Source organism: Pyxicephalus adspersus, chromosome 1 (genome assembly GCF_032062135.1).
Source record: "Pyxicephalus adspersus chromosome 1, UCB_Pads_2.0, whole genome shotgun sequence".
Classification (NCBI taxonomy): Eukaryota; Metazoa; Chordata; class Amphibia; order Anura; family Pyxicephalidae; genus Pyxicephalus; species Pyxicephalus adspersus.
Genome location: NC_092858.1, coordinates 39,674,844 through 39,697,958, shown reverse-complemented (window position 1 = coordinate 39,697,958; position 23,115 = coordinate 39,674,844). Strand labels below are relative to the sequence as shown.

Genomic DNA, 23,115 nt, shown 5'->3' with positions numbered 1-23,115 from the left:
TCCCTTCCCACTTTCCGGTCCGTTTCTCTCCGCCGGCTTGCTTCCGGGATCGCGGGGGCACGCTTGCTTCCGGGATTGCGTGTGCAGGCTTCTCCTCGCTGGGTCTGCTGCAGCCAGGAGTAGAGGAGAGAAGACGAGAAGCACGCAGGATCGCGGGATAGCGGTATCGGGTAAGTATGTTACCGGTTTTAATTATTTTTTAAACATGCATTCGCCATATAGGACGCACCCACTTTTCCCCCCCTGTTTTGGGGAAGAAAAAGTGCGTCTTATACGCCGAAAAATACGGTGTGTATATATATATATATATATATATATATATATACTACTGTATAGTTACATTACAGGTTTTAATATTTTTGATTTATTTATGCACCCTTGTTTTAACAGATTTTTGTGTTTTTCATTTAAAGTTTATTATTACATTTATTAAATATTGGACATATTTTCGTGAGTTATGCCTAAGAATTACAGACCTACAATGTAAAATAAATTTTCATGAAAGACAATGTACCGCTTTTAGATATATAAATCCGGACAGAAAAAAAACGCCCAGGTTAAACAAGGGGGAATGATCAAATCACTTTTTATGGAATTACTTTAGTGGCTTCTCATTTTGATTCTTTTTCGGTTTTATCTTGCAATAATCTGTACTGAATTTGTCAATTCATTGCCCAGTTTAGACAATTTTTCAAATTCCAGAGGTCAGTCAAACTTGTGGGTGGGTGGTAGAATACAGTAACATGTGATCAGCTTTAAAATTCTTTGTGGAATTTGGTTGGATAATGCAGAGGTTAGAAGAAGAATATGCCATAGCTTAAAGTTTGTTAGGGTAGGGGTAGGTAATTAGCAGTATGGAAGAAGTTAGTGTGTTGGGGTATAAGGAAGGGATCTGGAATGTAGAAGATGTATATAAGGATCTATATATACAGAGATAAAACGGCTTATAATACCCATATGCAAAAGATATGTTATTGAGCAAAGTCAACACGCATGCAAACTGGTTTAGGTGTTCAGGAGGACATAACTGCTGGTTCTTCACATGGTAAATACTAAATACTTTGAATACTTTCAAGTGGGAAATACTAAAAAGGTTAAGACTAAAACCAAGGGGGAGAAGTTACAAAGCAGGTTTCTCTTGGCTGGTAAATCCCAGGGGTCAGCTTGCACTGTGAATAAGACTTCCTGTTTAGTTCTAAGCAAATCAGCACATAGGCACAACCCTAACCTCTCCCATCTTTGTAATAATATAACTACTACTGAAGAGCTGCAATCAGAACACAGAGTTGTCAGTTTACTTAAGTTGCTGGCAGTCCTGCTCTACTCCATGAGGATGTATGTGAAAAAATCCAGCTGCCATTCACCCAGGATTTTGCCACCCCTACTGACTGGAAAACGGAAGTGAGCATCTCTCTTTATATTATATTGTTTGGGATTCTTGCTTATTTCCTAATGTTCTTAGTTCTACTTTTTGGTCATTGCTCAATTCTAAAATACAGCAAAATAAATTTGACAGCTGAGAGTTAATTGTATGTAGATACAAAAGCTGTAAGACTTTGAATTTCTTATTTCAAGGTTCAGTATTGTGTGAATAACATGAAGCAATTCTGATTTGATCTTTAATAAATGTTTTATTCTATTTTCCAATATTTAGTGGTTCATACATACAAAGAAAATATTACAGTTCAAATAGTGACACTAATGTGCAAGTTCCTAATTCACAATTCAAGTAGTATATAAACCTCAAATAGTTTATTTTATACTCATTAAAGTAGATTGCTCCAAACTTAATATTTTATTTTTTGATTCCTCATATAAAGTAATTAGGTGATGCTTTAAAGGTCTGTCTCTATGTTTGTTCACTGAAATTCTGGTCAGAGACTGTAACACAGGGTTTACTTTGCCATAGAATCATCAGACATCACTTGATAACTAGATAGCAGTGGAGAAGGGGACTGGCTTCTAATGGAGATCCTCCTGCTGCATGTGCATTTATTTGCATGGAGAATTACCAACCTCACCAGTAGACTGGGAGTATGCACATCTGGGTGACTCTCAATAAGTCTTCAGCCCAGAATTGTTTTGGGTTGAACTTTTTATTACTGATTTATCTGGTAAGAGAAACAAAGCAATGGACATTGAGGAAAAATGCTGCTACATATACGTTTTATTTAGAAATATTTAATAAGATTTTTAAGGTGTCTCCTTTAGTTAATGAGCAACAGACTTCCTATCTAGTCAAGCAAAATCACCATGGGTGGGGTTTTATTTTTTTTTATTTTTTAATTGTCTACCATTTAAATAGTGAAGTTGTGTTAAGCATTGTACACATGTGAACATTCTGTTGCTGGAAAATATTTTTTGTTTTTGTTTCCAGCTCGGTAGAATGAACAGGCGCTGCCTGTCTTTTTTCCTGAAATGTCCACGGTTTATTAATCTCAGGTGTATAGCTATAGAGTTATTGGAAGCTGTGTGATTCTTGAAAGTGATGTGGATGGTTTATGAATTATAAGGATTGGGAAAATGTAGGGTTTTACTATATATATAAGTGTGATTTTCTGAAGTGTTTAACACACAAACTTTCATTTCAAACTTTGTTGGACATTCTATATGTCAAGAAGCACTTGCTCCTTTTTTTAAAAAAGAAAGGAAGATTGAATTCAGATTGATTAAAAAGTTTAGGAAGATCTTCATATCACAAACCTTTGGTAAATCTAAAGTTGTTTGTAAAAATGATACAAATATATTGTTACCTATATGTTAAGCTTATCTAATATCTGCTTGTCCTGGATGTTATTGTTTCTTGGACTCTTCTTGTCTGATAGGTGGATGCAGTGCACATAAACACAGTCAAAAAAAAAAAACCTTGTTCTCTTTTTAGGAAAGAAAGCTGTAATTACATATTTCTGTAGGGAGAAGCATGCTCACATTGTAAAAAATAACTCTATAACATGGTACCAAACGTAATACAGTGAAAATTTTAACCCATATGTCTCTCTGCTTTCGTGGCTGCGGTCAAAGGGGAGCTATAGTCCACCCTTGGTGGAGTAGGTAGATTCTGGGCACGAATTTTTATTTACTTGTATTACACAGATCAATCTTCAAAGTACCAATAAGCACACAAGATTGACTCACCCTTGCTAAAATACCTCTCACATCTAATTGACTATATTTTTGGCTGCCCATATTGTCATTTTCAAATTTTAAAAGACACAAACTCTCGCACTTGACTACATCAAAGCAAAATTGATTTGGATAATGACCAATGATAAGTTATTCTGTTCTGGTAATACCAATCTTTTGGTGGATTCTCTAGTTATCCTAAATGGGAGCTGATCTGAAATTGGAGGTCCTTTTTATCCTCTCTTCTTACCTTTCCTACATCTCTGTCAGATGAAGTTTGTTCTTCCTTCCCACGCTTTCCTATTTGAGACATTAAGATGATTTATGCCTTCCCTCATTTACTCATTTAAAGTAAAACTTATGATCTTGTCTAGAGCTGGCCTGCTATTTGTATTGAATACATCACCACCATGTGGTTTAATTTGCTGGATAATCTTTTTGGAGTGAGGAGAATTAGATCTACTCAATTGGCCATTTAATTTGATATGGATACTGTTGAGTATGTGAGATGCAAGTTGCTCGTTTTTACTCCTCTAAAAATATATTAAACACATTGAAATACAAACATACATCTATACCTTCTATACCTTATATATGTACAATTTGTTCATGATTATATTCAAATTTATAAATGTATGTTACTTGTAAACTTACATAATAGGATATGAGGATTTGCATGTAGTTTATATTTATTAATAACAAGTTTTCTTTTAAAATGTATTTTTGTACCCTAACAACATCCCTGAACATTTCTAATTTTAGATTTGTCAAATATACATTTGAAATTGTTCTGTCATAAAATTAAAAAAAAAAAATGATCCTTCCAGAAATCTTGTTAGCTAATCATTTCCTGTGCATTATGCTTGATTCTGCATTCTCATCAATTACAATGTTTCCCAGCTATCCCTGGGAACTTCACCTCTTTGTGGAGAAAAGGAGAGGAGGCTGATCTGCAATTCTGCTCCTAGGTATAGTATAGTGGGTAGATGTTGTCACCCAATGGCATTAGGTGCATTACTGGCAAGATCAGCAACAGAAAAAAGTAACATAAAATTCCTGAAAGAAGAATCAATTATGGGGTACTTTAAAAAAAAGTAAACTAATAATGCTGGTTATTATCTAATGAGAAGGTAGAAACAGAAAACTAAAACTAAAGCAGGATATAGTAGAATCACTTGTCTTGTAGTTCCATGCATATTTGCTCTGTTCCACTGTAAGTAATACTTTTTCTCTAGTGGTTTTCTAGGGTGTAAATGTCGATGTTAATTGCTTGTGTTCTTTTCTTTGTTTAAGTTTCCTTGTGTGGCCCAGAATGGCAAACTGCGGAGTGAACACAAAGAACAAAGTCACAGTAAATAAACCAGTTTGGGAATTTCTTAACAAAGAGACTCCATCCAAACTAAACCGCCTGAGAGAAGACAGTGGAGTCCGTATTTTGATTGATGGTGAAACATCAGAGATTTATGTGTTACGATTGTCTGTCGATAGCCATGTTCCCACGAATGCTATACCCCTGGCTAGAAAAGCTCTAAAATCTTTGCTAAAAGACACTGAGAAAGAGTTGAAAAAATCCTACAAGCAGCATCAGCTGTCGGGTTTTATGACCTACACAGATAAGAATAGTGACCATACAGGTGAGGCACACAGCCGGAATACATATAGTAGAAGCCTTCCAACATTCGGTGCTCGGGGAATGATACTTGGAGGTTCTAGTGGTGGAGCGAGTAGCAGCCATGGGAGCTCTCGTGACCACAGAAGAGAAGAGACAGAAGATGACCGAGAAAACCAGTGTCCCATTTGTCTGGGAGAGATCCAAAATATAAAGACGTTGGAGAAATGCCAGCATTCATTCTGTGAGGATTGTATTACCAGGGCTCTCCAAGTGAAGAAAGCCTGTCCGATGTGTGGCCGGTTCTATGGGCAACTAGTGGGAAACCAACCTGAAAATGGCAGGATGTTGGTATCCAAGGACTCTGGGCTATTGCTTCCTGGCTACGAGAAGTATGGAACTATTATCATCCAGTATGTCTTCCCACCAGGCATCCAAGGGGTAAGGAATCTACTTACAGTTTTACATTCTAAACAGAGTCAGTAACCTCTGTTTAGTTCAAGGCAATAGCCAATAACAGTCAGAACAAACACTAGAGTGAAGTCATTACTTTGTTTCTCAGGTAGAGTTCCTCCAGAGGTTGCTAAGGGGTTCCTTCATCAAGGAGTAGTTTGTGACAGTCAGTTGGCAATTATATTTTAGTCTGTAAAGGTTACATTCGTTTCAATGACCAGAAATGTAGGATGCATTCTTCCTCCTGACCACCACACTGGTAAGCTGTGAATATAGTAATTATAGCAGGGGTTCCCTGAGAATCTGAAAGGTATTTCAAAGGGTTCCCCCATAATAAAAATGTCACATTAAATAGATGATCAAAGCAAAGTACAGACAGTAGCATCAAGTAGTCAACTACTTGATGTCCAGGTTTTGTGCAAAAAAGTCTGAGACAGACAGACATCCAGATCTTGAGCTTACAGACAAACCCGATCGGGATTGGCTTGAAGCTCTGACCTTACTTCCAGTAAATAGGGTAAGTGTTAATAACAAAGACCTAAGCTGCTATGCCAAGCAACAATTAGCAGCTGGCATCAGCTCGAAGCTGACTGTTACTGATATCTATCTAATTATGTTTCAGTTTTGATTGGGGATCTTCCTCCCCATGTTGTTACCATTCTCCATGTCCCTGCTACAGATGTCTCTCACCCAGACATCTAAGTAACAGATCCATTTTTAGTCTAGACCCAGCCATGTCAGTTATTGCATGGTTGGCTGCTGCATTTGCTGGCTCAATCTGAAGTAAATATGATTTTCTTATATTCCAAACAAAAAAATAGGACTATGATACATTCTTTTCTGTAAAGAAGTTGTGTGAAGATGCTTGTCCAACCTGAGATTGAAGAAATCCTATAGTAGGGCTCAGTGAAAATCCAACCTTAACAAGCCTTAACACCCAAAACAAAAATACATTTAGATTTTCCTCCAAGTTTCTGCATTAACAATGGTTTGGTTATTCAGGTACTATGGAAACTAGGCTGGAATATATCTGGGAAATGTATACCATAGACATATCTCCATGAAAATATTCTATAAATGAACTGTATGGACAGTTGCACAGCATGTAGGATATCATATTTAGAGGCTATGTATAAAAGTTTTTTTAAAGTATGGAGGATGAGAACATTTTCTTTAAAGCGCCTTATGGAAGGAAATCAGCACTTGATATGCCTTGATTTAATATTTATCAGCTATTACTGTATACAGTCAGATTGCTAGATGCTGTTTAAGTGAAGTGTTTTTCAGTCTATGTTTGGTATGTTAATGTATTTACTCACTGCCTTTCTGAGCAATCACCTCTCTGCATGATCTCCTCCATTAGTTCCCATATACAGACTGGTGCACAGTTTGCCTGATACAACCATTTATCCAGTCTCCCAATAGGTGGTTCACACATGGGCTTATGATTAGCTAGATTAGCCGTTTTAGTTTGCGCAATGTCTTCATTTGTAGCCAGTTGGTGTCTGCTGGTTTTAGTTCTTTCTTGAAAGGGCAGCCATGGTATAATCAAATCAAATCTGTTTGGCAGTAGAGATTTCTGTGGTTCCTTTCAGGTGCCAAACTCGCAGATCTTAAGGCTTTCTCACAGCTACTGTATAGCTGGAGTGTGAAGCTGCAGCATAAGGACCAAATCAGTTTGTGTGCTTAAAAAAATACTGTGCAGCTTCTCCTTTTACTTTCCAGTCACAGGCAGGGGCTGGCCCAGGACAACCTGAGGTCAGGTTAGAAGAACTTGTGTGGTACTGTCAATACTTTGTGCAGCCAGGTATGAGGGGTATGTGGTCCTCTCTGAGGGTGCAGTGCTCTGACCTAGGGGACAATCACCCAAGCACTTTGGCAACATGTTCCTACTACCTCTGAGCCCTGACACTAGTTATGTTGGTGGCTTCAACAGGGGATAAAGCAGCAGAGCAGTGCAGGAGAACTCATTATGAATCAGCAAAGGGTGGGCTTTACCCAGATAAAGTCAGTTTTGCCCTCATCAGACAAGTGGACACTGGACCTGATTTATTAAAACACTCCAAAACGAGAAAAGAGACCATCATGGGAGAACCTGGGTGATCTAGCACACATGGAATGGATCTGGTCCTGAATTGAGAACATTTGGTAAATAACAGAAAATGACTTTAGAAAATCCATTCCAGGTTTGGTGGATCACCCAGGTTCACCTATGATAGTCTTATCTTCTCCAGTCCTAAAGACTGGAGGCCCATTGTGATTTTAACACACTGAAATGTGTGATATTTTTAAGGCAGGTTTTATTTTTATAGGTAATAAAAACCAAATATAATACAATAAAATACAAATAAATCTCTTTTATTTATTACACAAAAAATCATTACATTAAAATGTATCATTATATACAGTATTAAATGTGCCCTATTTTATGTAATGTCAGCCATGTGATACAGCAAGGCTTACAAACCCCTGTGTTGGCAGCATTAGGAAGTTTAGACCTGTTTTCACAAGCAGCTCCCAGTGTGTGGTTAAGCTGGAATGCTGTCTATGAGAAAAGAGATCGGTCTTTTCTACTGCTGCCAGTGCAAGTGTTGCAGCATTTAGGGGATTAAAAATAGTAAGGAGGACATATGCTTTACTGCAATTACAGTAATAAATAGGGTTTCATTCACTAAAATATAACACAACTCAAAGCATTACATTTTTTAGCTGCAACTTTTAATGTCGTTGGAGTTTAATGAAAGTCATAATCAAGGCACAAATATTTTCAGACAACATTGGGGAACTTCCAGGTAGGGGAATTCCGTAAAATGTGGCAGGAAGAGAATTGCAGTGTTGAAGCTGTATAACAGGAAAAACAGGATCTGCTATGGGCAAATTACAAGTTTGCTGACCACTTTATTTAATCATCAATTAACTTTGTTCATAGCTGCCACTGACTGGATAGTAATATTGTTGGTCAAGAAATCAAATTATTACATGTCAGACAAAATATTCAGTATGCAATTAGCATAAACATGCTTGAAACTTCATCAACTTCAAGTTTTGTGTGTGTGATGCATTATGTGCTTTTCAACTGTTCTGATACCAGGAACAGGTAAACTAGTTTGACATTAACTTGAAGGCATATTTTGCAGCTAATTTGTTTTGTGTTACATATATAAATTGCACCCACTCTGCATCCATTATGTATAGGATTATGTTTTGTTATCTGGACTTTATAATCATTTCCCAGTCTCCTCCTTATCCTTTCCGCTATTTTCTGTAGATATAAAATTCTAATAAGTCCGAGGTGCCATTATGTGCGTTTAGCTTGCATGCTGTTGCTCACTTTAAAACAGTGGCATAGTGTTAAAGTTCAAAGTGTTTGCCCACATTTTTAAGGTTTTTGGATACATTGGGGAAGGGATTGGTACCCCTGTCTTGTTAGCTGCTTTGTGGTTTGCCATTAGAAAGATTTCCCCTCACTTATCATGACTGTGACAGCAGTTGCACCTGCCAAGAAGTGAGGGAAAACCAAGTGCAACAAAGGGCTCTATTTATAAATCAAGGGATTTGGGATTCTCTCAAACATTCCCTGGTGAGAATCGATTACTGGTATTAAAACCCATGGACCTGAAAGATTCCCTTTTGGGAATTTCTGATTCCCTGTTCTATAAATAAAGCTCAAAGACAAAACATAATGAGCGGAGTGGTATACATTTTAGAACCCATAAATGAAACTGCCAGTGGTTTTTTCTAGAGTCTAGCAATAGATTTGATTAAAAATAAGTTTTTAGGTAGGGGGAAGGTTTGAAAAGGTCCTGCTCCTTCTGACACAAAAAAACACCATAAAAGATGCAAGGAACCAGATAGAAAATGTAAAGTATCCTTATTAAAAAAAATAGCAATAAAATATACACAAAAACTAGTGGTAGAATAGTAATAATGATAGCACTGGTTATTATTGGGTATTTATTACATTAAATACATAGAAATATAAAACATTGCAAATGTACTCCCATATGGCCTAAAAATACAAATAGTTCAATTCAGGTTAGCATATTGGTTCCAGATTTTTCTTAACATCAGTAAGGTCTGTGTGGAGCATTTGTCATTTGTTCCATCACATATGTGCACCGTATTTTTTATTTAATTTCTTCCCTAGTTGGTATTGTTAATATCCAGCATTTAGTAATTCAGCTGTGTGCTTCTCTAAGAATACAGTTTAAAGTAGATCTAAATTTATTACCAAAATCTCATTAAAGCTTTGAATACACCCCGCCCAAAACTCATATAAAACACTTAAAAAATGGCAAAAAAAATACATCAGACTTAGGCTTCTGTCCACTTTTCTGTAGGCTCTGGTGATCTTTCTGTTCCTTATTGTTGCCTCTTGGGAGGGATGGCACATAAAATCCCATTCTAATGCACTGCCCTGTGGATGTAGGCAATGGACACATCCAATTGTGTCAGATGCAGAAGACTCTTAGGGTCTATTTATAAATCAGTGAATCTGACATTCTCTGAACTATTCCCTGAATTACACATGGACTTGAAAGATTCACTGCCAGAGAATTTCTCAGTGAATGTCAGATTCACTACTTTAACAATAGACCCCTTACTGGTGGCAAAAGAATAAAGAACTACTGCACCGTCTGAAAAGGTAAGTAATATTCATATGTTTTCTTGCAGGAATGTTTTCATTTTTGTTGGCAGTTGCTTTACAGTTGAGAACCAAAATAAGGTAATTATCAAAGTGTATTCTTTACAAAAATCAAGAAGATAGAAGCCTATGTTTACCTGACAGGGTTTTGAGTGGACATGTTTTATATCAGTGGTTGCTAATCGGTGGTCCCCAAGAAAATTTTGGTGGTCTGTGGCTCTGGCTGTTGCACCCCCCCAGCAGGGTCAGTAGAAAAGTACAGACCATGTCCCCTGTACTGATCGCAGGCTCAGGACGGTGGGGGGGGGGAGTTGTCTCTGGACACAACCGGCCCACTCTCCCATCGCAGGCTCAGGGTTCTGGCATCATGGGAACCCCTACTAAAACCAGTTGGTAATGGTCATAATACTAACCCTTACAGACAGCTAAAACAGTAATTGGGGTCTTGCAGCTGGATCTGCCAAATGGCATTGGCCCTGGAACTGGACAGGCACCATCAAATAGGAGGTAAATCAACCACAGCTCAAGGAACGCTTATCAACTTCTGGAGGAAGCATGGTTGAGAATGGCGGTGTTAGAAAGTCTACTGAAGTAATTGATACTTTTTTTAATTTTTCAAAAGCAGGAACCTAGTATCATTGCCTTGCAACGGCCTGGAATTATTAGACAAGCAATAGCTGTTTATGGAGACTTACCAACTAGTGCACCAACATAGCACTAAAGCTACGTACACACATGAAATAATTGTCGTTGGAAAGGATCTTTCATGATCCTTTCTAATGACAAAGGACTGCACAATGCATGAACAAGCACTGTACATACAGCACCCTTCCACTCTATGGGGAGGGGAGGGGGAGAACAATGGAATGGCACCCCGCTGTGCTCCCTCCCCTTCACTTTCATTATAATTCCATGTCATCTGTGGATCCGCCAGGAAGGTCGTGTGGATGTTGATCGCTGTACACACGCCAGATTCTTGTCCAATAACAACCCCGAGGCAATTATTGGACGAGAATCATCTGACGTGTGTACGTAGTAAAGATAAGAATATCTGGATTGGAAGTACACAAATTAGTCATTTACTATGCTGACTTTAAGATTTTAGCCTCTCAGCAAGGCCTGTGTATGATATTCTAACACCATATGATCCAGAGGATCCCTTGAAATGACCAGAATAAAAGTTTCACAGGAAAATGTAGTAGTCATTTCACTGTGCACATTCAGTTAATGTAGTATTGTGCACATATGTACTTAAATGTATGAAATCTCTATAATGGGCATAATGATGTCTGCTGAAGATCTAACCTTTGTTGCTTTTTGCTAGGTTCAGCTTTTTAATCAAATATATGGAGCTTTATTATTACCTTCCCTTTTCCCTTTCCTCTACTATCTTGTTAAACAAAGCCCAATTTAAATAATGATCACCTAACCCATTGAAATCAAGAAAAATCTCTATTGACAAAAGTCTAATGGTTGCTTGTGTGTGCCCATTATTTCTAATAGATGACATGCATACCTTGCCTAAATATAAATGACTTTACTGTTTCCCCTGCCAAATTAATAAACAATTTGCTTCCAACTACCTCTAATCCATCTTTAAAGCTTAGCTGGAGCGCATAGACTATTTATTCAGTTACAATAGGACGTTTTATATACACCTCAACAGTAATCCATCCCAAGGAACCTATAATGTGTTTTGTGGCTTATTGCCACTAGACTGTGACTCAGGAGTAATGTGTCATACATAAGCCAGGGAAAGGATTACTGTGTATTGTATATTGAAAATGTTTATTTGATACAGTAAAATAAGCACTTCATAATAACCTGGTAATAAAACTGAAGTGTTTTTGTTTTTTAAATATATATTCTACATAGGAATCATACCAAATTTTCTCTGCTACCTATATCAGCCAGTCATTTGGGCTCATGAATGAAAACTGCAGCAAATTGCAACGTATCCACTTTGCTGCAGTTTTCCTAAATCATTGCTAAAGTCTTTGTCTTGTTTGTTACAGAGGCTTTATCCTTTGAAGAAGACATAATAGCACAATGCCAGACTTGTATGTTCCTGTTCATCATTTCTGAAGTTGATGGTGGAAAGGCTTAGGCAGCCCTGAGCCATATATTTCAATGACTCAAACCACAAACATTTAGTGCAAAAGTTATTAGTGTAAAAATTATTCACGATTTTCTAACTCAGTTTTCACCAATGCTTCTCAAAAAGCTACAATCCTCTCAATATTGACAACTCACAGGCATCACACAAGTAAAGGTGCAAGCAACGTCAGCAATCAAGTGTGTAGACAAACATGATTTATCGTATAATTTAACTATAATACAGTTCTCCCCCTATATATATTTCTAGCACTTCATTGTACTGCACTTATAAAGTATTGAAGCCTTTCAACATCCTATAAAGGTATAAGTGACCATCTATTTATCATCATTTTTGAAGAGAGGGCTATATTCATTACCCACTCATCCTAGCAACAATAGTTGTTTCCAACTGTCTACTAATACAAAGCAGGATAGTGCAAAGAAGAAATTTCAACCAAACTTGCTATACACAGACTCATGTGAGTGCACCGCTGATCTTTGTACAGCGCTGTGCTATATGTCAGAGCTATATATTTGTATGTATGTATGTAAGTGTTATATATATATACATGTGTGTATGTGATCACTAGGAAACGCATCAACACATTACAACCAAACTTGCTAGACATATGACTCAGACTCATGTGAGTGTACCGCTGATCTTTGTATAGCGCTGTGGTATATGTCAGAGGTATATTTGCATGTATGTATGTGTGTATGTATTGCTCAGTGACAGTGTGCCTTTTGCTTATATTTTTACATACGCTGTTTTGGACTCTAACAAATTTCTGGCATGTAATAATGCCTTTGAGAAAACGTAAGCCAATTGGCCGAGTGCAATCAAAGGCAAAATAATGAAACAACACCGTAGACAAGAATTTTCCGAGGACAGGAATAGAAGACTTGCCATGCTGCGCGAGAGAGCTACCACAACTAGAGATTCAGAGACAGTACAACAGCGTGAGACCCAACTACAGGAAAAGAGAGATAGAGCTACTACATCTAGAGCTTCAGAGACAGCACAAGAACATGAGGCCCTACTACAGCATAGGAGAGATAGAGCTACTATATCTAAAGCTTTAGAGACAGTACAACAGAGTGAGACTCGAGTACAGGAAATCAGAGAAAGACCCTATACATCTAGAGCTTCAGAGACAGTACAACAGCACGAGGCCAGCACGTACAACACATAACAAAAGCAAAACATGAGAGTACATCTGGGGGATGAAAGTGCTCTAATTTCCTCTAAAAAACGACTCGAAATCAGAGAAGGTAGGTTACCAGTTGAGTCTTCTGGCAAGATAAAATTGCCAACCGATTTCTGTAATCTGGTGTTGTCCATTGCAGAGCTAATAGATGCAGTCTATCCAGCAGTTTTACAAAACTATCAAAATTTTAACTGGTTGCGAGAGAGGGCCATTTTTGGTGCTAAAAATGAAGATGTCCACGAAATAAACTCAAATACTTGCCATGTTATCAGGTGTAGTCACTGAATACCACTCATTCCCACCGATCTCCCTTTTTCAGTTTAAGAGATTACAAATTCCAGTGAGACTTGCGCTCTCTATCTTATCAACAAGTCACAAGGGCAGACTATTACGTACTGCGGAGTGGATTTGAGATTGCCCGGTTTCTCCCACGGACAACTTTTATGTTGCTTGCTCAAGGGTGGATTTGCCCAAGAATTTATTTATTCTTGTTCCTGGTGGTGAAACTAAAAATGTTGTTTATAATCAAGTTTTGTGTTAAAGTAATATTATAGTAAATTTGTCAAAGATTTTACTTTATAGTTTATATATTATACTTTTAAAACATAAAGATAACATATAAAAAATATATATTCATCAATTGACCTTTTGAGATCCTATATCTCCTTCATTAATCATCTGATTGATAAAAATAACAATTCAAATTGTATCATTAACAAACTGTTAACACTTGCACAGCTATAAATATACCGATCATATTCAATCAACTCTTACCAGTATATACAACTCCACCAAGAGTTTCATATAGCATTTGATGTAGGAACAAACTCTTATCCTTCTTGTTCAGTAAGGATTAAAACATTACATACATGACATTAGGCTCCTTGCAACACAAGAAATGAAGCAAACCTTATTCTATACTCTTTAAAGTACAGTGGAATATGACAGTGTTAAAAAAAAAAAAAACAGAATAAGTGTTTGTGAAAGTTTTGCAACTGTTGGAGTCCTATTGCTGTTATGTGAAAGTTTTTTTTGTTAGCTTGCTCATCATATCTCAACATTCTGGTGACTCCTGATCTAATTCTATTTAAATGAGTTACTGAGGAATCTGCCTGATGCTTTACTTTAACTAGTTTTAGGCTTTTTCTTTTTTTTGTGTCACCGTGTAATAAAGTAAATTTTGTATATATTTTGCATTTATTTGGGTGTAATGGTGTCTTACACACTTCTGATAATTGCTTTTGTATATCTTTGCAGGCAGAACACCCGAATCCTGGTGTTAGGTATCCAGGAACAACCCGTGTGGCTTACTTACCTGATTGCCCAGAGGGGAACAAAGTTCTGGCTCTGTTTAAGAAAGCCTTTGATCAACGTTTGACCTTTACCATTGGGACTTCAATGACCACAGGAAGACCTAACGTTATAACATGGAATGATATTCACCATAAAACTAATTGCACAGGAGGACCACAACTGTAAGTCCTTGTTACAATATAAATACTGGCTCTCTCCATTCTCATGCCGTTTCCCTAATATTGATGCATGACTTGGTCAAGACAATCTAATGTGAATTTTAAAAATTATATGGGTTGTAAGACAGTGAGTCATACATTCCCCATGTTTGCTAAAACATGTTGGTTGGCAATTCCAATAAATCAGGCCACTGAAAATGGTTGCAATCATATACAGAGATTTAGTGATTTTTGATCAAGCCACTGATCAGCTGTTTTTGCTATAGAGAAGTGGATCACCCTTTAACTTAGCATTCCCCTTTAGTCACTGGCAGCCAAATGGCGGTCAGGCAGCTTTGAAAAATATAGCAAACTTAGGGGTGCATAGGTAAACAACCTGCCTGTATGAACCTGGGAACACACAACTGGGTTGTCCCCTAGTCAGCTTTAATCTGAGACATTGGGCCTGATTTATGAAAACTCTCCAAGGCTGGAGAGGATACACTTTCATCAGTGAAGCTGGGTGATCCAGCAAACCTGGAATGGATTTTCTAAAAGTAATTTGCTATTTGTTAGAAAATATTTTAAATTCAGGACCAGATCCATTCCAGGTTTGTTGGATCACCCAGGCTCAATGGGGAAAGTGTATCCTTTCCAGTCTTGAGAGCTTTAATAAATCAGGCCCGTTGTATAGACTTCCCTTGTTCAGGTGCACTGGGATTTACGTATGTGGTACCCTTGCTTATCTTTAGAAGTTGGCAGATCATGTTACTTTCTTTATAGCCTAAATTGAACAACGTTGGAAAATGCAATTTTGTTTTCCCAGGATAGAAAAGTTGGAAGCAGAAATATAATACCCTGTTTTAATGTTGACTTAAATCTTCCAGCAATGATACAGGGTGGGCAACATTGATTTTGTCAGGCCATTAACTAAATGATAATATAGGTCTTTCTCCAGTCCATAAAATGAAACTCATATTGCATTGTATTACAAATGAAAAGCCTATTTGATTATGTGAGAGCAAAATTGCTTTCATGGGAGATGATAAATGGATTTTTATGGGCCTGGTATGATTGTGTTTTATTACGACATTCATTCTGGATTTTAGCTTATACAATCAGAGAACTACCAGCCTAGAAAAAAAGAAGCCATATATTGTGACCAAGATAAAAATAGAATCTTTTTGTTCACTTATAAATTATAAAGAAATAAAATAAATGTAATTATTGTAAAATGTTAAAACACAGACGTGCATTGTTATTGATATATTTGGTTGTAATTATCTGCATTCAGACAAAGCAATGCTGAAAAGATAATGTGATATTATTTCAGGCAGTTTAGTGTAAGAACAAAGTTTCAGTTCAGAATGCCCCCACTTTGCTGTTGCTGTAAAATAGTCATTTAGCAGTGTTAAACCATTATGAAGCACTTATATGAGCTTGTTTTTTAAAGCTTCAAAAAAGCAAAACCCCTTCTCTTATAAGTGAGCAGTATCAAAATTTGATGTTGCCATTATAGATGATTACCGGGAGCCAGAAAGCATTATACTACAGTTTTACCTTGTGCATTCATTCTCAAACGAGCTCTGGATAAGTAAGCTATTTTGCTTGCTTGTTTGTACTTTCATAGTAAATTGTTAAGCTTGACTGGAGTTGTTTCTATACTGTTCTGTAGGTGCATGGAACTAATCTGGAAATGTTCTCCGTTTTGATTTTAGATTTGGATACCCTGACCCCACCTATTTACTGAGAGTCCAGGAGGAGCTGCGAGCTAAAGGCATTACTGCCGACTAGAGAGGAAATATTGTGCCGTGTACAGGCACCAAGAAATAGGGACGGAAAAAATTCCCATAGAGGAAAATCTGCCTGTGTCCCACTTTTCTTACTGTCCTCTCATTTTAGCTCCTTTGCTGATCTCGCTTATTTTGGAAACTGCAATGGGAATAGGAACTTGGAACCAACACTGAAGATTTTGCAAAGTTTTGAAAAACTTGTTAAACATGAATAACTTTTCAATGGGGGGGGGTTGCCTTAATGGTGAATTTGGAGATGATTTGATTGTCTTATTCAGACGTTAAAGTAGAAGAAAAACCAGAGATTTTGAATTACGTGTGGACGACTTAGTTCTAGCTGGCCTTTCAGTCATTAGTCTTCGTGTCTGATTTCCCTGGAGAAGACAATTGTTTGTTATCTTACAGAGCAGTCCACACCTTGCAGTTTACCTGGAATTCCATTTTTTGAGCTTTGTAGTTGAAAAGCCTCTAGAAAGGACCAACCTGTCAGCATCAGTGCATAATGTTTTCTGCAGACCTGGTACCTTGGTGTTGCAGGGCGTTATGCATCGTATTTTTCCACATCTACAATTGCCTATTCGATCTTTTGGTTATGTTTACTTTTGTTTTATTTATCACTTTCATTAAAAACAGTGAAGAGATATCTTATGCAAATCCATACAAAATGGAGCTTTACTTCTTGCAGGGAACATTCTGGTTGTATATTTGATATTGGTAAGAAGCATGCTAATATTTAGTCTCAAATTTAGAAGAAAAAAAATCCTTCTAGAAATGTCTTATAATGCCATATATTATGTATGTGTATGGAGCGTCTTCATTTGGGGTTTGTAGGGCATTTGATGAAAAGGGTAAAAGGAGGTTGTATTGGATTTTCTAACCTAAAGTACAGTTACACTTTTAAATATTTAAATCTTTGTGTAGAAGAGTTAACAATGCTACCAATTGAATTCACATATCTGCCCAGAACTTGAAATTTGGTATTTTACGTATATTACCTTTGAAGGGTAATACATTTTGTTGAGATATTTATTAACCTAGCGGAGACTACATACATGTCCTTTATCTGTAATACAGACAATGAATACAATACAATGAATCACACTCGTGTACACCCTTGAAAATGATTTGTTCTTATGTATAAATTGAAATCCTGTCTTGCTAAAATTAAAGAGGGGACAGATTTATTTACCAAACTGTTATTGCAGTGTTGTAATATGCTGTCCATCCCAGTAGTATGATTAGCTATTTGAGTTTGGATTGACGTGGGTATTGTGTTTTCTTTAAAAATGCTGCTATTACTAACCCATAATTGTCAAAATCTTGCTATATTGAATATAATGATCACATAGGTTCTAGTTTTTTATGTATTGTTTCAATTGTGTTATTGTTCAGAATTCAAGCCTCCCCATGGAAAATAGATGTGGGAACGGCATATGTAGTAGGCATTGGGAAAAAAAAGCAGCCATCGGCTATACGGCTCTAAATTTACTGCATACCTGGAGTTACATGAAATGTCTGCATCTTCGGACACCACTGCTATTCAGTTCTTCTGTGCTACTTCAAAAATTAGACAAAAAAATACCCTTACCACCTGGGACATACTTTTCTCCTCTCATGAAAATTCCATTAAAGGTCAGCACTTTAAAGGTTTCAAAGAAAACATCACCCCTAATTTAATTCTATAATCACTAGAAATAGCAGCCTATATAAGATTGCATAACCCATAACAAAGAACAAGTTGACTTGTATTTGTTGATCCTTTACCTGCAGTTAGCTCCCATTTTCACATTTCATTTATAATGGCGGTACAATTACGTACTTTGTCATACTTGATTTAGCAGCTGAAATCCTTTTTACACAGAATCTCTCTATATAATACATTTATGGATAACCCAAGCATGCTTGTTAGACACTTTTGTCATCTGTCTAATCCAAGGAGTCATAGTAATTGGCCACAAACATCCAACAAGGGTGATTAGCATAGACAAACAGTTAGGAAAATTGAGCATTGGCTGAATAATTCTTACAATTAGTGGCAGAGAAATAGGCCCAAAGGCATGATAGGCCAACAACCATCTTTGGGTGCCTGCCAAGGTGCTACATTTGGAGGGGTGGTGAACATTTACTAAACTATTAACAGTGACATTGGAAATGTAAGCAGTGGTTACCTTTAGTGAAAATGACACATCATGATGATCAATAAATCTAAACTATTAAACATTGAGTATAGCCTCAGCCACCTTTTCACTATTTGTTTGCCCCAGTAATGTGACTACAGTCTTATTGAAAAATAGATCTGAAATAGTTGAATGGATGTGATCGAGCTTGGATAGTAAAGGTTGATATTTGTGCATAACTTTAGTTACCTATATATTTAGATTTATGTTTTTGTAATGCACTTTACACTCATGTTTGAACTATTTGTTATGTTGAACTATTGCATAAAGCATGTGCTTTGCTTTTGCAGTAGAACAGGTTCATTTTTCCCCCTTCCTCGGCATCACATTTTCACCTTTCCTATTTATATTACAATTAGTCACCAGGAGTAAAAGAAAACACTTCTCTCTGTTGGTAATAGATTGGTGGTGCTGCAGATTATCATTTTTTTAACAACAGCAGGTGATGAACTCATCTGTCTGCTACTTCTCCTTCACCGTCCAATCACAGGCTAGGGTTAGAACCCAGCTTCTTAAGTGTCAGTAAATAAAAGTCAGGTCACTAACCTCACCTGTGTGTAAACCTCAGGAATCAGATGAACAAAAGTAAACTAAATCCTTTGGCAGGTAGAACAGCTCTTGTATATGTATTTTATTAGTGTATTTAGCTGTTTGTCAGGAGTTAAGCTTTAAATAACATCCTCAGTACTGTAGCAGAATATCCTTTTTAGGTGCTATGTCTAAAAAAGGCTGTTTTAATGTAGTTTGCAGCCATACTGGGAATTTCCTTGTTGTACAGCATAACCAGTTTAGCAGCATTACAAGTTATCAGAGTGACCACTAAATGGAAAGTAGATGTGTTACATGCTGTGTTCATTGTCACTAGGCAGTCTAGGGCTGGAATTTCCACAGAGATCTACATGATACAGGTGTCGAGAAATGTCCATTATCTTACATTACATTACATTTACAGCTTTTAGGGTACTGAGTGATATAAGTGTCATTTTACAAGTTGCAGAAGAAGACCTGCTGAAAGGTGAGAAATTTAGACAGTGATGTTTGACAGCGAGAAATCATTTATAATGCGGTACGGTACTAAGGCTTCAGCGACATTGCTTCACCCTGCTCCTGACAGTATAGCGTGTGATTAAAGAAACATGCAAAATACTTTTTTATGAAATAGAGATAAACAAATTACATCAATGATATTTACGTCCTCGCTGCTTTAGATGAGGCAAGCTGATGGTATTAGTTGTTTATGCTTCTGCCATCTTTTTGTCCTGTTGTGTAGGACAGGACAGCTGGGAAATGTTGTATTATCCTTTGTACATAGGCAGACGCAAAGGAATAGTACAAGTGCTTAATATTTTCAAAGGGGGTACATAGGCACAGAGCAGAGGCTGCATTCACAAGCCTAAAGAGAAGTTTTGTGGAATGTGAAGACATCTTTGATATTAAAATAAATCTCAAGCCTTTTACAAACTTAATAATTATCAGCAGAAACAGTGGTTTGTGATCATTTCAAGGGACAGTGGAAATGAAGAAGAGTTGTACAAAGAGCACTACTCTGTTTTATGAATTGGGGAGGACATGTGGAAGGCAACTGCTGCATCTTCCACATAATTCCACAAATACGGTATTATCAGTTGTGTCTGTCATTTAATGATCCACCACAGTAGATCACTAAACAGCATTGGAGGAAAGCTATACAGATACCAGATTAGCCTGACTGCCCAATCTATTGTCCATTTGGAATACTTTGTTTGATAAAGTATTGTGTATCATATACACCTGTTTTGGTTTTTTCATAAAATGCTGCATTCATTTTTTGAATCTAAGTGCTGCTAATCTCCATTAGTCAATTTTGGATATTTCTTGTCTATATAGAATCATTCAAGCATCCTCTGAACATCTTTGCTGTGGATAAGATAGGAAGAGAAGTGTGTTCCCCTTACTGGAGTTTTACAGTGAAGGTTGAGCCACCTCTTTAATTACTCTAAATTGAACATTCAAATCAAAGGAGAGAAAGAAAGAGGTTTTGGGCTGGCAGATAGTTTTGAGAAACAAAATTGTTGTATTTAAACACATTTAGTAAAGTAAACAAGTTCAGACAGATCTATACCTCATAACTGTTTGACACTTCACAGTATATGGGTAACATTGTACATACGTATAATTAAGGAATACAAAAAAGGGTGATGAAGAAGACCATGCTTAAAGTGTAATAAATCCAACAAGTTCTGCCAGGACTGGGTGCCAGAGAGGGCTGTTTGTAGACCAACACATGGCGTTTTAAAGGTTTTTTCCTTTTCCCAATCTGGATACTGCTAGCAGCATCTTAATTTTTTTTTGGAGCTCTATGATACTTTCAACACCTGTGCAACTATCTAAAACTCCTGTTTCCAGGAATGAGAAGGCCAATTGCCTGTCCCTGCTTTTGACCTACTCTAAAGCTCGTTTGGATGAAACCATCTTTCTTTTGGGGTCACCTATATCCCCCCACACCCAGTCCTAGAACTGATTAGAGTACTCAAAGTGTTCCTGACCTGGGATACAGCCCTAACCTCAATCAAAGTTTCGTTTAGATATCATTAATTTCCAGCTTTTTACCCTTACAACCTTTATCAAATTAGATACACTGTTAATCTAGCTTGCTTATTATCATATCCCTGAGGAAGCCCATTCGTGGTGAAACGCGTTGTATTACACTTTAAGCACGGTCTTCTTCATCACCCTTTTTTGTATTCCTTGAATATACGTATGTACAATGTTACCCATATACTGTGAAGTGTCAAACAGTTATGAGTTATAGATCTGTCTGAACTTATGTGTTTAAATACAACAATTTTGTTTCTCAAAACTATCTGCAAGCCCAAAACCTTTTGCTGTGGATAAGCTTCTTAGTGGAAATAACCATAATCAATGGCTGCACAAAATGTGCAAATATGGCTGCCCCTACTCCAAGGATGCATGGGACCAGTGTCTGGTGTTAACATCCAAGGCAAAAATTCTAAAGGTTGCTCCCCATCATGAGTTGTTAGCATTGTAGGTGGCAAGTCCTCCTTTTTTATGCACCCTCTTTTTTGCTGAAGTGCCCAGACGTCCTCTGCCTACCCCTTCGCCCAACCCTGCTTATGTCAATATAAATTCAGCTTGGCATAGTGGTGTTTGTTTCTGGCATTTGCAGATCTCACACATTCCCAAATACCATCTTTCTGTTTGGGTTTATGGAATCAGGTTGGTGAAAAACACCAATCACTGTTAATGTAGGTGGTATGTACTGCTCTGTCTTTTTTTTGTAGCCATTTTTTATCTTAATGTCCCTGGCCTTTGTGGTGGCTCAGGAACAGCAGAGGTGCTTGGTCTTCTACCTAAAGCATACCCACGGTGAATCAAAATTGTAAAACACCTTTTACCCAAAAGACATCACTACTAGGCACTTTAATCATAATTCTTTTTTTTTGTAGAGCAGGGGTCGGCAAAGTTTAATGGCCACTAGGCCATTTATGAGGTGGGCGGAAGCACACTAGGCCGGACCCGCCCTAATGGCTCCGCCACCACCAGGGAACGCCCCCTGAAGTGAAATCCCTCTCCTTCATATGCATTGCGGAGGAGAGGGTTTACCTTCAGGGAGCTTTCTCTATTTACCGCGGCGGTGGAAGTATCAACGCCGGCCGTGGTAAATAGGAGAGCAACTGCAAAGGGGCGGCACCGGAGCTCCAGCCGCTGTGGCTCCGATAATTAATAACTATTAGGCTGGAACGAACTACCGGCTAGGCTGTATCTGGCCGACCCCTGTTGTAGAGCTTCCTTGGAGCCCTGAAATTCAGTGTATTCTCTAATGCAAATTCATCTTCTATAATTGCTGGCTCTGAGCCATCTCTTAATGTGCCTGTATTTGGGTAAGTGATGTCACAAACCAGAGGTAGGCTTGTATTGAGTCAAAGACCATGAAAGCTTGCTATTTGGTATTTAAAATGTTGGTATTTGCATAAAAAATGCACCACAGGTTTCATGGGTCTGGAACACACCACTATAGTTTAAAGGTGTCATTTTTTTATTGCAAGTTGTTTTTATCACCACATTTACACTTTAAAACAACTGATAGTCCGTCTTCCAATATAGATGTATGATGGTACATGGGAAATTTCACTGCAGTGCCGAGCTGTACCACTGTACTACCGAGTTGTGCTACTGTAGATCCATTTTACTTTACAGTTGCTGAAGTGTTTTTTTTATATTTTATTTTCATTACTGTATAGGTTTATAGGATGATAAATCAACACAACCCTTCATAGGAACAACAATAGGTAAAGATAGAGAGGTCCACATCCACATAATGTTGGTGATATTTTTGTTACACATGGTTATATATGGTTTTATGTTGTTTTATGACATCAGCTTTTGTGAAGACAAGTCATAGGTTTGCTTTTACTTTTTGTATTTTCTTTAAGATGACCTTCTGAATTTTTCCATAAAGCAAAATTTGAAATGAGAGGACTTTTTTAGTGTAAAGAGATGGGTATTTATTCGGTCTATATTGCTTTGTTATTCTCTTAGTTATTCTTTGTTGATTATTT

General features: G+C 37.3%; 1 protein-coding gene across 3 annotated transcripts in view; it reads left to right on the top strand.

Annotated features, from left to right (window-relative positions):
* Nucleotides 1-20,025, top strand: part of DTX3 (deltex E3 ubiquitin ligase 3) — a 57,644-nt gene extending 37,619 nt beyond the window's left edge. For all 3 annotated transcript variants that reach the window (XM_072407336.1, XM_072407327.1, XM_072407346.1), the window contains 3 exons: nucleotides 4,417-5,173; nucleotides 14,393-14,610; nucleotides 16,305-20,025. In XM_072407336.1, coding sequence (XP_072263437.1) covers nucleotides 4,436-5,173; nucleotides 14,393-14,610; nucleotides 16,305-16,380 — 1,032 coding nt within the window. In that variant the 5' untranslated portion in view covers nucleotides 4,417-4,435 and the 3' untranslated portion in view covers nucleotides 16,381-20,025. The remainder of the gene's footprint in view (nucleotides 1-4,416; nucleotides 5,174-14,392; nucleotides 14,611-16,304) is intronic.
* Nucleotides 20,026-23,115: the final 3,090 nt, after the last annotated feature.